Source organism: Falco rusticolus, chromosome 6 (genome assembly GCF_015220075.1).
Source record: "Falco rusticolus isolate bFalRus1 chromosome 6, bFalRus1.pri, whole genome shotgun sequence".
NCBI classification, from domain to species: Eukaryota; Metazoa; Chordata; class Aves; order Falconiformes; family Falconidae; genus Falco; species Falco rusticolus.
The window spans coordinates 63,375,139-63,392,166 of NC_051192.1; the positions used below are offsets into that span (position 1 = coordinate 63,375,139).

At 36.8% G+C, this 17,028-nt stretch overlaps 1 protein-coding gene across 3 annotated transcripts in view; it reads left to right on the plus strand.

The window, feature by feature from the left end:
• KIDINS220 (kinase D interacting substrate 220) overlaps window positions 1–17,028 on the plus strand; it is an 80,717-nt gene that overhangs the window by 42,744 nt on the left and 20,945 nt on the right. For all 3 annotated transcript variants that reach the window (XM_037391399.1, XM_037391401.1, XM_037391402.1), the window contains exons 23-24: window positions 14,197–14,375; window positions 15,704–15,930. In XM_037391399.1, coding sequence (XP_037247296.1) covers window positions 14,197–14,375; window positions 15,704–15,930 — 406 coding nt within the window. The remainder of the gene's footprint in view (window positions 1–14,196; window positions 14,376–15,703; window positions 15,931–17,028) is intronic.

Consider the following 17,028-nt stretch of genomic DNA (forward strand, 5'->3'; position numbering starts at 1 on the left):
CAGTTATAAACATATAAATAAATTTATAGTGTATAAAACTAGGATCTGTAATGTGAAGAAACAATGAAGAACCCTGTACTAGATATTGAAAAAGGGAAGGTGATGATCTTCTTTTAAGTAAAGCTGTCTGTATTCTACCTGCAATACCAGGAAAACAAGGACAAGAAAAAGGACCAACATTCAGGATTCTCTCTTTAGCAAAAAATCCCAACAGGATTATTTGATATGAAAATTATAAAGCTACAAGACTGAGTTTAATTAATTAGCCATAAAAAAGGGGGGTTCATAATAACATCGGTGCATGATCAGGAAGAGAGTTGATGTCTCTTAGCCACTTCTGTTGAACCTGTTTAAGGAATTAAATATGTAACTCTGCTGATGTCATGACAAAGCTGAGATGTCATCTTTCTGGTGATTTGTGTGATCGTCTTTACCATATGCTGAATATGAAAAGGTCTGTAAACTCTTCTCTGGGGTTATCTAATGCTCAAAAAATTCTGTTTTATCCAAAATAATCCTTTCTGTGTCACTGTAATTCTGTTTATCTACAACTGTTTGAAGTCACTTGGCTTAAATATCTGTTTCTGTGTCAATTCAAAGTAGACTATTTACTTTAGTTCCTCTTTTAAAACTTCAGTTTCTGTTATCTAAGGTTTTCTGGTTTATAGAGCAGCTTTCCCATTTGGAGTCTCATGAATAGATACCAGATTTTGATACTTTTATAGCTTCTGTTCCTGTACTGAGTTTGTGTTATTCCTTCCCTGCCTTTTATTCTGCAAGCATTTTTAAAAAAATATTTTGTTACTTTAGAACAGGAGTCAGAATATAATATTCCTAGTCTTGAATAGTTTGTGTCAAACTACTTTTTCTTGTGACAGTGCAAATTCTTCTTTGGTTTTGCTGCATTTCTGAATTCTGTGTTGTGGGAGTGGGGTCTGCTTGGACATCTCTCTTGGATGAAAGGAATATTGTAGGTTCTGTGTTAAGCATGGGAGTTTCACACTGAATCACATTATATAAGGAGAACGCTTTGATATTTTAGTTTTCCAACTTTTAAAATATCACGTGTTAAAAAGCTTGTGAATCGCCAGGGTTCCCTTGCAGTGAGAACTCTCCCTTGCCTTCCTCTTAGCTGCTGACTCTGCGGGGCAGAGGGTTAGCACGCTGGATTGATCTCTTACAGGTACCCTCAACTGAAGAGTTACAGCAGATAATTTGTGTGTGAACTTGAGGGTATGACAGGTGGTAACAAAACCTATGTTGTGTTACTGCTGTATCTGTGGAGGCAGGTTATACCCAGCTCTTTGCTGTCGATACTGCTAATGCTATAGGGAGAGTGATTCCGTGCAGGAGTTACACGTGGTACCTGTGTGTACGGGGCAGCTGTGCCGGCAGGTGGCACCAGCAGAATGACTGTCTGTCCAGCTCTGGCAGCTTCTGTTTGCTTGTTTGTCTCAGCACATTCTGTATTTGTATTTAATGTTAGTGATCTTTTTCACTAGGTGCTTTGATTTTTCAGTATTTCAAAGAATAAGCAGTACTTCAACATAAAAGAAGCGTAGTAAAATGGAAAGAATCAAGTAGTCGAGCATTAAGAAAGGAAAGAATAAAACCAGTCTGCAGTTATTTCCCCTCTGTGTATGCATTATGATATATGATTTGTATGATCATATGCTATCTTGCCTCCATAATATTACTGTCTTATAATGTCCAAATTTAATTTTGCAAACTGTATAGACAGGCCATGTAGTAGAGGGGAGGGCCATCTTCTGTCACATCTCAGTGCTATCTGTTGAAAAGAATGCAATAGGAAAACAAAGACAACTGAAAGCTACTGTAGAATTATTTGTCAGTGTGCGTGATGCTGGACTAATTACCTCTATCATACCTTTCACTTGGACAGTATTTGTGCTTCTGTTGGGAGGCGGTATACAGTTCTGTAGGCTGATATTAGTAAATGCTCAAGTGTTCAGAGCAGTATCTGAAGCTAGTGGGAACTCTGTTTTCAGTTGGAATACTCTGGGGGGAAAAAACAGGTATCTCAATTTGGTTACTAAATAAAAATACCTATATCTCTGTGCTTTATTTTTTTATTTAAAAAAAAAAAAAAAGCTAAGTAATGTATTCTGATTGTGAAGGATTGTTGGGGAAAGTAAATTTGCAAGTGCTTTTCTGTAGATACTATGATGAATATGGAAGACTATATTGATGAGTATGAAACCAGTTCTGTCAGGAGTAGTGTTTCTTTATTGTATCATACTTCACAGAGATGGGAAAACCTACTGAATGTTAAATTTACCACAAAAAATAAAAACAAAAACCAAAACCAAAATTAGGCTTCAATTTGTGACAGAGGCACTCCTCTGTTGAACAGTCTTTATGAATTGGAACCACTTAGACTTTTCTCTTAGTAACGGGTGGACACACTATGTTGTTGTTCTTTTGCAGAGGAGAACAAGCCCATGCTTTGTAATTGTGTCAAATTTTGGAAATAAAAAAATGGTTGAGTCTACATTTTTTGCTTTTGATCCAGATTCTGGAGAAGAATATCTTCACTCTTTTTACTTCCTTAAATTACTTGCTGTATCATCTCACTTCTGTCTTCTTACTTCCAGCCTTTCTCTTTGCAGGTCTAGATCTCTCTTGGGTTGGCTTTCCAGCTGGTATTCTTATTAGTATCAGTATTTACTCCTTTGGGTTTATGTGTTACCTCTTCAAGTCACCTTATCATGTGAAATGCCAGGATGGTTTGCAGAAGTTGCAAAAAGCAAATTTTTAAAGCCCTGAAATGGAATAAAATACATGCGCTTTCTGTAAATGAATTTGTAAAAGAATTAAGTTGTCAGATTAAAGCAAGTTTCTGTTGAATGTTTGCAACTGATTCTTCTCAGACTTGTAAATTAGCCAGCTATGGGAATGTGCTCTCTTGTGAAGGCTAAATGAAACATCCATAACAGCAGAATAAATGTCAGTGCCAGATCTAAATAAATGATATACTGGGAAAAGTCATTGTGGCTCTTGTAGAGAGAAAATATATTTCAAGAAAGTGAGTTCTCAAACAGTCGATGAACGTGTGAAGGCAGCAATGTAATATTTTGAAATTAAAGACATTTTAAGCAAGACTTGATCTAAGAACATTTAAATGTATTAAAATGTAAGGTAATAACAGGCAAGATTGCCTTGGGAAGAACAAAAGAAGGAAGCAAATGACAGGAGTAAGTGTCTCATGAGAAACTTGCAGGTGAGGTTTCCAAAGATAATCCTGGTGTTCTTTGACATACCTGTAAATGGTCTGGCAGAGGCAGAAGATGCAATCGGGGAATATAACCAGGACAGCTGTTTCACAGAGGGTTGTGGAAGCAGCTATGAGTAAATTACTGGTCAAAGTCATTGTGTATATAGGTATCGTAACGTACTAGGGAAAATAATCTCATCTATAATTCTGCTACTGTAGTAATGGGCTGTAAATCTGCATTGAGGAAATTCATTCACAAATCATTGGTGATTTCTCTGAAAAAATACATTCAGTGCTCAACAACAGTCAAAAATGAAACTGTCTTTAGAAGTTACTAGCAAAGCACTGGAAAGAAGGAAGGTATTGTATCATCCAAATCTGTTATGTATCTAAATTCTAAACATTGTGAGATTCTCATCACCACATTTCAAACAGATTGTACCAAAGTAGAACAGATATTAAAGAGGATGAGGAAGGGCCCTAGTCTCGCATAAATTTTGCTGTGCATATCATCACTGTCTGATTTCCCATGCAGTGAGGAGTCCTAGTTTTGCTTGAATACTTGCTCCTCTCTTTTTTTGGATTCTGAAGTCTTCCGTGGTCTAAGATGTTTGATTAACTTACTTAGTTTCCCCCAAGGCCTTAGTTTTTAATTTCAGTTTGAGGCTCTGAGTTTTTAGTTGTCATACTTTGTTTCTTGATATTTTCTACTGCTTAAGGCTGTAGATGGCAGTGATTTGATATTGCCACCTTGTTGATTAAAAATCATGCTATTAAAGCTGATTGTATGGGAGAGAATGTCTTCTCAGTCCCTTTCCTCATTAAATTTACTCACTAAAATGAGATAATCTGCTGAACACATTTTATCTGTTTATATCCTCCTTATCTCGGCAGAAACCAAAGTCTGCAGTGCTTTGTCTATTGAAAGATGTTCCTAAAAGTCACTAAATCAATTTTGTAACCCTCTTGCCTGTAGGCCTTTGTCCTTCTGCAGCCTGAAGGTGTTAGGAAGAATTTCTGCCTCTGTGAGTTAACCAGTTGTCTTCTAGATGTGGCAGATATACCAGTTGGTCACTTCTTAAAGGTGTTAGTAGCTGGACTGTTTTCTCCAATTAAAGTCTGTTCCATGTGTTAAGGTTTATACAGTTGAAAGTGAAATTCAGGCATGTATATGCCCCTTGAGTTCAAGAATGCAATTCAGAAAATGACCAACTAAATTTTTAAACACTTGAAAAACTATGGATGGTCTGAATTGTTACCCTTGAAGTTCCTGCAACATCTACAGTTCTGCTAGTGTGAATGCCTGGAATTGCTAAACGCGAGGCCTGAGTCGAATCTCCTGGTGCTTACCTTGTGGCTAGAGCCTGTCAGGGTCCTTGAGAGTCTGTAATAGCTGAAGCCCTTAAAAAGCCTAGACAAATAAATGTAGATTGAGCATGTTTGCAGCAGGAGGAAAAGATTAGGTTCAGCACAAAACACAGCAGCAAAGGCTGCTTTAATTTTAAGATAGGTATGTTTGAATTAGTTATACCAAGTGCTGGGGCAGGCTGCATGACAAGTTGAAGGAACCTCTGGTCCTAGTGAGCATGATGAATTCTCTAGGCAGGGACAGGCACTATAGTAAAGTTCCAGTTGGCCTTTGAAAAGAAGATGACAGGGAACACGCTGCACGCTACTAGAACAATGTGATGATCTACCTGCTGTGGAGGGCCCCTTGGGGGAAAAAAGTCAATACAAAGTTTGTAATAATCCATGAGAATTTCCTCATGATCATGTGTGGATTGTTTAGCATTGAGGTAGAACATTCACCCATGAATTAGGTAGATCCATGGTAAGTGTTGTCCTCTCCTTCATGCAGTTAGGAGCTAGATTGCTTATCTTTTTGAATATAATTCTAGCCATTACCTGGTGAAACTGTGAGAAATGTAAGGCTGGTGTATCTAGGGAGATAGTTTGAAGAGAGACTGTGACTCACTGTCTCTTTGCTTAAAGATATTCACTGGGGACAGGAGAGTGAGTGTCTATCCCCAGAACTGAATTTACCGTTTGTTTGATGATACAAAATTCAGGTATTCACACAACCTTCTATTCAAGCGCTTCCAGCTGGCTGGTTCTGATGTTACACTGTTTGTCATCCTTGATGTCGTGAGGGACAGTCCTGTCTGTTGTTCTTTGCCCAGACTTTGCTCAAACTGGGGTATTAAGACAAGGCTTGTCAGTTCTTTGTGAGGATATCAGCAGATAGTTGCTGGTCCCTGAATTTATGTAACGTGACTATTCTTATGTATTCATTCAAAATACTAGAACATGAGAGCTTGGCTCAGGATAGAAAAAACTCTCATGAGCCATCTGTTCAGATTTAATGGCCTTGAAAACATGCTTTTTGGGAAGCTGAAGGGAACTCTGGAAATCAAGAATCTTACATCTTTGATTTTGGAAAAAGTTATGTCTTCCAGAATGAGAAACTGGTTGTGCTTTCCTCAGAGTTGTAAGTATCCATTATTTAAAACTTAGAAACGTTTAATTTATCCATCACTTGGGCTTAATTTAACCTCTGCAATAAAGTATTTGTGCACGTATGTATGCATGGCTACCTATGATGGATGTCAAATTGGATGGCAAACTGATGTACCGAGGCAGAACACATGACGTTTAGAAGAATAACATAGTAGCTTTCTGTTATTCAGGATTCTGTTTTGTGTGTGGGACTAAAGGATCTAAGCCAGCCATAGCTCATTTTATTACTTTTTTTTTTTTTTTTTATGTTTTTGCAACTCTTAGACCATTCTAAGGAGTAATTTGTGGAAGGTGTCTGCCCTGTCTGATTTATCAATAATGGAAGATACTAGTGTTTCTTCATTTCTTCATTTCTAGATGTTACCTTTCCTGTTTCAGCACTAGTATATGATTTTGCTTGGTTTTTTTCTCATTCTTTTTATTGAAGTTACCCCTTATTGGAAGCAACCACAGAAATATCTCTAGTAATGGTAACCAGAGAAATACTTCATTTCAAGTTACTAGACAACTCATCCTGTTTCTCTTTTTATTTTTTTTTTCCTCCTTTTTTTCTTCAGATGAAACTGGTAAAAACTCATGCAGTTACAAGTGGAACAGCAGGTTGATTACTGTAGATTTGGAGTTCTGTAACAGTTTCATTGGTGCTATGTTTTACTGATAAGTTGAGATCTTTTGTGTGATACATCTGTATGAATCAAATTAGGAAATGACCTAGGCACTTTAAAACATTTTTGTTTCGCATATAGTAGAATATTCTTACTTCATTGTTTACTGCTTCAGTTTAAGAAGGTGTATTTACAGCATACTAAAAATACCACCAAGGTATAAGTGGTATGAAATAATTTTATTAAAGAAATTGATTTCATAAAAAATCAGAAAATAGTATTGTGTAGCACTAGTAGTAAAATTTATTTTTCCCCATATAAAGGCTCATTTATTTTTATAGCAATTTGATGACACATCTGCTTGCTTTATTCAGCTGAAAAGAAAATGTTGGTTCTTGGTGTTTTGTAAAATTGCTTTGTTAAATTATTTTCGAAATCGTTCAACTTTTAACAAATGACATTTGATGCTAACATTGGAAAGCAATTTCAGCTAATTAAGTAGATCCTTCTATAAACCATTGGAACATTAAGATGACAAACTGTTCATTCAGGATTATTTTAATTGGTACAATTATTGTAATTTTGTTGCAATTATGTGTTGAGCTAAAAGCTTTTGTTTAAATCATTTGAGGGTTTTTGTTAATATACATAAGTAAGAAGAAAAGAAGTAAAATAAAAACTGAAGATAAGCATTATCTGTCTACTTTTCCATTACAGTGCTTTACACAAGTATCTATTAAATTATTCTTTTAAAAAAGTATGTTACATGTTTTCAGCAAATCTCTAGCAATGTTAAAATTGAGCAAGATCATTTGAAATTTAACTTTTCTGGAAGGTTATGATGTTAATTCCAGTTTTGACACTGTTTAAATACCTTTTAATAATACCTTTAAAAAGGGTGAAATTAACTTTTGAGGGATTTGCGAGTTGTATAAAATCTATTGATGTATTAATTTAAGAAGTGTAGCTCTTTAGTGATTATAGAAATTAAAAATGAAAAAGCTACGGAAGGTGCCACATTAATCACTCTGATTATAATGTTCTCTGCAATCATCTTTTGCCCAGGCCAGGTTTAAATAAATCACTTCCTTTAAGTAGACAATTTCATATTCCTTTAGACCTCACAGTGAGGCATTACATCTAAATATTTAACCTGCTTTTTGTTTTTCAGTTTCCTATTACTATGTCCTACTTAAAACGCAGGGTACATAAATTCACTGTGTTTCTTACTGTGCTAATAGTCTGGTGTCAGTGTTACAAGGCAGCGCACCAGGCCGCAGCTGGGTGGTTGGTTCCCAAACTGTCTGCTACATAGACCTACCTGAAGCAGGGCATAAAAGAAGACAGAGGACAGGACAAGAAAGAAGTTCAGATGAAAAGGTAATAGGGAGAGAAGGATTGAAGCAAAAGTTGAGCAGAACAAGACAGAGGAGTATTTTTAGCTTTTTTTTTTTTACCTTTGTAATATAGGATAATGTCCTATTTCTAAAATACTTTCCAGATAAGTTTAAATGCTTACAGTATGGTTAAAGTGCATTAATGAGATCTCTCAAAACTGCTCCTGTGTGTATTTTCAAATCCCTCTGAGCACAGCCGATTGATACTAGTTTAGAATAGAACACAGAAACCTTAATTTTAACACTATAAACAATTTCAGGAAAAAAAACAACTTTTATTTTTAACCTGAAAAAGTCAATTCAAGAGACTTCTGTGCTTTTTTGGGGAATTGATAAAGTAGGGAAATAAGATCGGAGATGATGTCTTTTTGTGTCTGCTGAACATCTTTGTCCGAAGTAGAATATTCATTCAAAACCTGAGAACATGGGAGGTTGCAAGGTAGGTAATATGATAAGCTGGAAATGCATCTCAGCTACATACTGCTGGTGGCCCATATCCTGGCTCTTACCTCATGATAAATGTGACATAATCTGTCTCGAAAAAAGAGGAGATAGAACACTTGTTTCATGTTCAGAAGAGGCTTGTGTCTCATATTGATGTAAAAGCCTACCACTGAGCAGTAGCATAGAATATGAAATTCTTTGGAAGCTGATGCTCTAGCATTCCTTGCAGTGACTTGCTCTTATGTCCATGCAATAAATTTGCCACATTAGGTCAACTCTGTCATAAAAAGCTGCTTCAGAAGGGCAAGATATGGAACAGATCAGGTAATCCAAGAAGTGTATAAATGAAGTTCTGTTCTTTGTTTCTGGTTGACTTGAATTTTGGTTCATGTATATGGTTCATAAGTTAATGTAGTATAGCAATTTTGCCTTTTTGCCTTCCTTTTCTGGATAGCATATGCAACAGGTTGATAGATTAGTCTGTGACTTACTCTGAGAAGTGAAACTCATGCTTCTATGAGTGAAGTGTTTGCTGTGGACTTTTGGAGGAAGAGAGTCCTTTTGCCTGGTCCTAAGGTTTAACTGCATGCCATAACGTAGCCCTAGGAAAGAACCTTGTGCTGGAGACTAAGATGAACAATGGCCACTTCTAATGCTAGAGGACCTGCGTATATTTGCTGTATTGATAAAGTCCTACAGGTGGAGGTATTGAATAAAAGAGTCACTGCATAAAGCCATAAAGTGGCTTTGTAACTGACGTTCAGTGATGAAAATACCAAAACCAGATTAATACACTATTTTTGTATTTCACTTGTGTGAGTGATCTTGTTGGACTTGTCAGTTAGTGAGACATAATTACTTTTTTGTTTACAGAGCAGCTTTGAGCAGTCTTAGATTCTTCTGTGCTACTCTGTAGCTTTCCATCTGTGTAATAAATATAGTGATTTTTTTAAAAAAAATTCTTCTGCCTTCTGTAATGCAAACAGCACTGCAAAGCTGTGAATGAATCCAGGCATTTGTAACTGTATTAACACTTTTTTTAATTATAAAGAATGCCAGTGTAGGGTATATTCTGGAAAGCTGTATTAAAACCAGACCTTTTTAATACTGCTCAGTGACAGTACATGATAACTGGGTGTGGGAGATTAGTTTAATAAAAATCAATCTTTTAAGGATCAAAATGTTTTTGCTTTCTGAAATTATCAAAAGCAGGAAGTCAGAAGAGGTGCTTTATCTACTGTTGAGTTGTGAATTGGATAGAGTCAGTTTTGCAAAGCAAGCTTTCCTGAATATCTACAGTAATAGTTTTTTAAATAGCTATTGCATCTGTTCAGTGAAGTCTTCACTGCTTAATATGCACTGAAGGGTTTATGGTTTTCTTCTAGATAGGTATATCAAATTATAGCTTTCTATTTTTTTATCTTTATTAAGATAAAACATTGATTACCTTATGTTTTACTATTAAGTGCATGATGACTTTTTATTTCTGCCTTTATACAAGTGGGTATATGAGCAAATGCTCTTTTTCAATGTTCAAATGACCTGTTGCAAATTTCAGTTTGTAAGAATGTTTGCAGCACTGTTCTTAATATGTTGACAGTACTGCAAATTTTCTGTTTTGTGTGAGAGCTTTAAATAAAAATAAAAAAAATCACCCTTAGACTTGAAGATATACTGACCAGACATGAGAAGAACAGGATAAATAGTTTCAGAGCAAAGCATTATATTATTAGTATTGTTAGGTATTAAGAGATCAGATGTCTAATTAGCAGACTGTTAAGCATGGAAATTTCATATTGCGTTCCAGAGTGGCCCAGATTTTCTGGTTTTCTGTCTCTCGGTATCAAACCTTTAGAAAGAAATTTTTTTTTGTGTAATTTTTAATGAAAAGTTATTTCATTTTTGTAAGCAACATTTTTAGCTTAAACTGTGTTGAGAGAAAAATTTAAAAGGCATGTGATAAATAAAACATGACGTGGCTTCATGCTCATGCCTTCTGTTGCTCTAGTTATTATTTAATAACAATTACTTAGGTCTGTTGCCTTTTATGGAGTGCAGAAGTTAAATGACTCTTGTCCACATAGTTACTTACTCCTGTAAAACGCTGGGCAGGGCGTGGGATTTAGGTGTGCAAAGAGTAACTTGTAAGATTTCTTTGTTTTCACGTTGAGGAAGGAGGTTTGGAAAGAGTAGGGAGGATGGCCCTTCAGGGTATGAGGACTTGCAGAGAAGTCAACCTTCCTCCTGTCCCAGAGCAGCAGGGCAGGCTGCTCCACGAGAGAAGGCAAACTGGGAGCAGGAGGGCAGGGGGTTGTCCTCATGAGCAAGAGGTGCAATCGCATAGCAGCCAAACAGAAAAATCAGAGCAGGTTCAGTGACAGAAAGCAGGGACAGCAAACAGCCCAGTGGTCTGTAGCCATGAGGTATATTTTAGGTCAAGCCAGGAAGTCAAGTCAGTGAATGAAGATCAAGGTCAGTAAGGTATATAGATGTAGCTCGGGCAAAGGCCTGAGCCTGAAGGCAGTTCTTGAATCAGGCAAGAGAGGCCTCCAGTGAGGTTTCTTGCAGCTCTCGGAACAGCAGTCCGATCCCAGGTTTCTCAGCTGCACTGTATCAGAGCTGGTCTTGAGCACAGGCAGCGAAACCCCCAGGCAGGGACGGGGGAAAGAGGTGGTAGAGCCTAACATAACCGACTGAACAGGGAACGTGGGCACAGCACAGCCTTCAGTGTGGATGAAGGTAGTGGATGCTGCTGCCACTTTACTACCACCTGGTTGGGTGGTGAAGGACCACGACCGGTGGTGGTGACCATCTCCTGCAGTAGGTGATGAATAAGGTAGGCTATGTCCTGTGTAACCCAACAGCCTGGCATTTTCTCTAAGCAATGCTGGCAACATTCAGTGCTGGACCCGCTGTGGGACCATGATGGTTATTTTCCAAGTCAGTCATGGAAGTGCAAGGTGAACATAAACTAGAAAAAATTTGGAGCAAATTTACCTTCTCTTAAACGGAAGATAAGTTGATGTACCTCTGTGTACTTGTAGTAAATTATTTGAGGGAAAAGTCACAAATAATCCATCGTTGTTGGAATATGTCTTAATCCACACTGAAAGCAGTTTTTAATTACAGCAGCTCATGGAAAGGACACGTGTGGAATAATGGAAGGAATTTTTAAGGTCCTCTTCTGTCAATGTAATGTTCTGTTTTGAGCTCATCCCTTTTAAATCCAAGTAGTTTCTCATGGAAACAGACACTCTGTAACACTGACGGTGTTTGATGTTCTTGATGTAAAGAATAATTCTTCTGCCTCAGGAAAATCTAGCCCCAAAATGAGAATGGGGTGTTCACAGTGCTTTATTTTTAGATCTGCATGCTTTTATTTCAGAAAAAGTAACTCCTAAAGTACTTTACATGCTAACCTTTTATTTTTTATCTGAGAAGTACAGGCACATACGGTTTTTGTGGCTCTTTGCCAGAAGATTATCATTTACATAAATATTTCTTTCAAAGGCGTAGTTTAAGACATTGAGCTCAGGAGGTTAGAATAGAGACTTCAATCTGCACACCAGCAGTTGGGCTATTGGCTTCTGAACAGTAGCTTTGTTCATCGTATTCAGAACACTGTTCTCATTCAGACTTAAGTAGAGCTGGCATTAAAATTCAGCTAATTTGTTTCATGTGATTCATCAGCTGTGTGTTTTATTTAAATCTATGTCACATTCTTTTTGGCTTTTTAGTTTGTAGATTTAAGTGTTGAAGTAGGCCACTCTTTTAACTCTTCAGTCCCCGACTTAAAAAGTGACTTAATTTTCATTTTGTCAGTGTTGAACTCAAGCGTGGAAGAATCAACTGTTTCTGTTCTTCAAAACTAACCTACTTCTGGGTGTCAGGCTTCTCTTCTTACAGAAGACGCCACCTTTTATTCTTTTCAGGCTGGAGCCTGTGAAGCTTTACATGCATTGAGCTTCCCTAAAGTGGATAATCCTACTGCCATCCTGGTGACATCTCATAATAATTTACAAAGGATTTACCTTTGTTGGAATAGGCTACTCTTACTTTTATGCTTTATATTTGTTATGTTTTCCTATGCTGTAGAAGTAACATCTCATTGTGAGTAAATTTACTTGTAGATACTACTTGTGACAATGTGGCAGTTTCCTCCATCTATTAGGTTTGTGGTCCGTTCAGATATTTTCTGGTAAAATCTGGTATAAGAATTTGTTGATTCAACTTTTAGTATAGGGCAAGACTGTCCTAAAAGATTAGATTGAAAGATTAACACACAGTTAAAATACATTTTTAATGTAAAAAGTTGCACTTACTTCAAGCATCTAGCATTGGTGCTCAGTTCTTTTATTTCTTGTAATGTTAAATGCTAAATATTCTGTGTAAAACTGCCACTGTTGTCTCTGGAATAATCCCATGGTACATAAATTTCTACTTTTTATGAAGGATCTAAAAATAAAGATAGAAGTTTGTTGCTTTTAAAAAGCTAACAAATTGTGAAATAAGGTAAGATAGTTCAGCTAATGATAGACTTAGTTCATAAGCTGTATTCTGATACAACCAGATTTATGTTTAAGTGTTCTTTTCTTTTCGTAGATACATGTGTGTATTTATTTAATGTAAGAGATTCTTCATTGCGCTTTGACAAGTTACTGGGTATACATGAGGGCTCCTTCCTCCCTTTCCACCCATGCATCAATGCACTCCTTTCCCCTGTGACAGCACTGACAGTTGCCTTAGCTGCTTTAATTGCCCAGTAATCAGAGAAAACTCTTACACTTCTTGTGCTATGCTAAGTTCTTTTTAACAAGTTACAGCAGCTCGCACAACAGTCGATTATGCTGTCTCCCCTTTTCATGGAGCTGCAATCAAATTATGTGTTTGGGAAAAGCCATTAACTAGTGAGGTGCAAAATTCATTTTGTGTTTATAATAAGTTTGTTTGGGGTTTTTTTCCTTATAACTTTTTTCTATTTTTACTTTAGATACAGTGTGGTTACTTCACTGGTATCCATACAGAGCGCTGTAACTGTCACTTTATAGTCATTACTAAGCCATGCCAACCATTCTCGCTGCATTCTTTCACAGTTTCCATTTTTATTATAATGGCTGTGAGAAACATGTTTTCATTTTAGTAATCTTTAATTTAGATTATAATTTCTCATTTGGTATCAGATAAGATACCAGTCATGATACTATGAGATGGGATGTCGAATAAGATAGGTCCATCTGACCCATCATGTCAGCCTCCATCACTTGCTTGCACGTGGTAGCTTTTCATAAACTTCCGCAAGGCTAACGTTTAAGCCTTCTCCTTGTTCCTTCCTGAAACTCTCCTTTATACTAGTGCTTACAACCCCACCACCCCCACCATTGCTTAACAAGTCATAATGCATCAATAGTCCCTTGTATTGATCGTGTCTCGTTGTTTTGTTGTTCTTTATTTGTGGCTTCTTGTCTTAGAAGGTGAATTACTTGAACGCAGGCAGTTGTTTTTCCACTTTTTACCATGAAATCATACACAGTTGAGTTTTGATCAGTCTTTAAGATACCCGAGTGTTCCTGTTACAAGAAATGTTAGTTTAAAAATGAGATTTTTAACCAATCGAATTTTTGATTGGGGTATCAGAATGTGGATGGATTTTTGAAGTTAATGTTGACAAATGTTAATTTCCCCTTACGCTGGATTTGATGTTACTGATCTGTAAGTTCCTGATCTGATTTTAGCCTTCTGTATGACTTCTTTGAGATTTCTCTGAAGCATGCAATTAGGTCAGATTACATAGCTGTTCATGATTTTTTGCGTATTAGAAAATGTTAAATTGTTCTTTCTGCGGACAGTGCAGCTCCTTACAGGTTCTATTCATTTTCTGGAGAACAGGGAGAATGGATGAAAGTGTACTAGTATTTCACCCTAGAGTATCCCTGTGCAGATGGAAGTCATACTTCAATAAATATAGTTTATCATTTATCTAATTTTTTTCCCACCCCAGAATTTCAAAGAATATTCCTACAACTAAAGATGTTGAACCTCTACTTGAAATTGATGGAGATATACGGAATTTTGAAGTATTTTTATCTTCACGAACACCTGTTCTTGTTGCACGTGATGTAAGAACCTTTTTGCCATGCACTGTGAACTTAGATCCCAAGCTACGAGAAATCATTGCAGGTGAGTGTGCTTTCAATTAAATGGCAAATGGCAATTGTATTATTTAGTTTCATTTTAGGTGAGGCTACTTTGCATGTTTGCAAATGTTTGATGTTGTTCATGAAATGAGACCTTCAGATTGTCTGATTTGACTTCAGTAACAGGCCATTCAGTTTCACTGAGTAGCTTTACTGTAAAGGCCAGATCATACTAGACTAAAGATTCTCTTCTGGAGGGGGCACTCCACTGTTCTTGATTAGAAGATTGCTTTAGCAAATGGAGGAAACCAATACACGTAATGATGTTTTAGTAGTAGAGATGCAAGTTGATTTCCAGATCTTTGTTAACAATTTTGAGTAGTGTCAGTAAGATCCTGTAGGACTGAAGCCAGTGAAACAAAGTGGAACATCTCCTTTTAATGTACACCCCATTAGATACCTGTGCAGTTGGTACCCGTGAGTTACTTTTTAGTATGCTATGACACTTAAATTCATCCTAGGGCAAACGTTGTTTATTGTGTGGTGGTTTTTATGCAGTTATCTTTACTTGCTTGTAGTCTCAGGTTCAGGTACGTTCTGTTCTGCAAACTCCACTCAAACGTTCTGACTGCTTACTGCAGCTGTGGATGCATGTGATGCATGGTATGGCGCTTCTTGTCCAGTCTTAGGCTATTGGCACTGGAGTAAGGCTAAGGCATGTTAACATTTCCGCCTGTTAAGAGACACTAAAGCTATGAAGAAAACCTGAACTTTAAATTTAAAATAGGATCCTTATGAGTCTTTGGTGTGACAGTCAGTATTCTAAGTAGAAACTGAATTCAGGCATTAATAGTTCTCTTTGCTTGTCTTTTCTGTCGTGACACTTCAGTCCTCAACTGGAATCCTATTTGTTCTTTCTTTTTTCCAACTTCCTTCTCTGTACTTGAAAGCTGCAGTGGGATGGCCTAACTTTGTTCACAAGCTCCATTCCATTAATCTCTTCAGAAACAATACAGGTCTGACTTACCACATCAGACAAGCTTACCGTCGGAGACATGCTTGGCATGACGTATTCTTGCATTTCTTCCCATTTGGGTTGGGATTTGTAACTTTTCCTCTCTCAGGAAAATATTTGGAGTACATTTAATATGCCTGTGTAAATCTATGCAATAAGTTGTCCTAACTCTCCTAAAGACTCCTGTGTAGATGGGATCCTCAAGAAAAATCAACTGAATGCAGAAGAAAGTGAATTGGACATTCTACTTGATGAGTTCTGATTGGAATTAAGTACACAAAGATTTACTTTAATAGGCAAAAAAATCAAAACTTTTTCAAATACTTCAAGCAAAATTTTGTTCTTATATTTTTCAGATGTTCGTGCTGCAAGAGATCAAATGAATATTGGAGGACTTCCTTATCCCACGTTGCCTTTACATGAGGCACCTGCTAGAGCAACATCTCTGTTCAGTCAGCCTTCATCGGCTTGCTCTTCTACAACCTCTTTCAATGGACCTTTCAATAGTGGAGTTTTATCACCACAACCTCATAGCAGTTACTATAGTGGTATGACAGGACCTCAACATCCGTTTTACAATCGGGTAAATAATCGAGAACCAATTAACATTCTTCTGATGTAATCTCGTAATACCGCAGATGTGATCTATAAAATATTGAAAGATCCATTCAAGTCTTAATTAGGGATGAAGAAAAGTCCAAAAGTTGGTAAATTTCACGCTACTGTTCAGTCACTGTAGTCTGGGTAAATTACATCAGAAAAACAAATTACACAGTGAGGGGAAAAGGTCAAATGATTTTGAGACACTGCTCAATAGTAGGATGTTGCAGGGTTGGGTTTTTTTATTTTTGTGTAGTAAACTGTACTCAGTCATTCATGTACTTGCTTATGGACATTGGAAGGGATCCTGGCTTTTTCTTGGTGACTTTGGTTAACACATACAGAAATTCATGTGGGGAGCTACATCACAAGAATATTGTCTGTCTTCCTTTTTGTCTCTTTTTAAAGTTGTTCTGGGATCTTTTCCCTAAACCAGTGTTGCACTAGTTTTATGCAGTTTACGTTAATTCCTTTGAACATACATTTTTGACCTATTTGTGGGCCTCAGAAAACACAGTCCTGGGCATGGCTCACTTGAAAATTGAATGAAGCACTTTACTGTGTAGTTGGATCAAGTTTAAACTTTCTGTTTATGTGGTATGTATTCAGTATTTTTAAACGTTATTTTTTACTTTTTTTTTTTTCTGTGCTACTATAAGGGGGGGGAAAAAGTAGGAAGTTGATAGAAGTCACAGCTTACTTCTATATACAGGAAACGGCCTCAACTTTAAGTAGACTTGACTGTAGGGAAATGTTTAAGCTAATAAGGTGGAAAGAAAATTGAGATATTCCTAAACTGAAGTTTGTTAACCAAGGCAGAAAAGAGTGCATGTAGCACAGAACTTCTTCAGTTATCTGTTCTGAAATTATTCTTATATACCCTCAATATGGGGACAATGTACTGGTTTGTTGAAAGTAACTTGAAGTGACACATACTTTGAAGTAGTCCAACAATGATAATTGCTTGTCACATGAATCTTTGTGCTGATAACTAGCTCAGCTTTGTTAAGGTAGGTGTTTAATTGGAAGCCCTGTTTTTGTGTCTGTGTTACTGTACATGACAAGGCTTAAAGTATGGGTG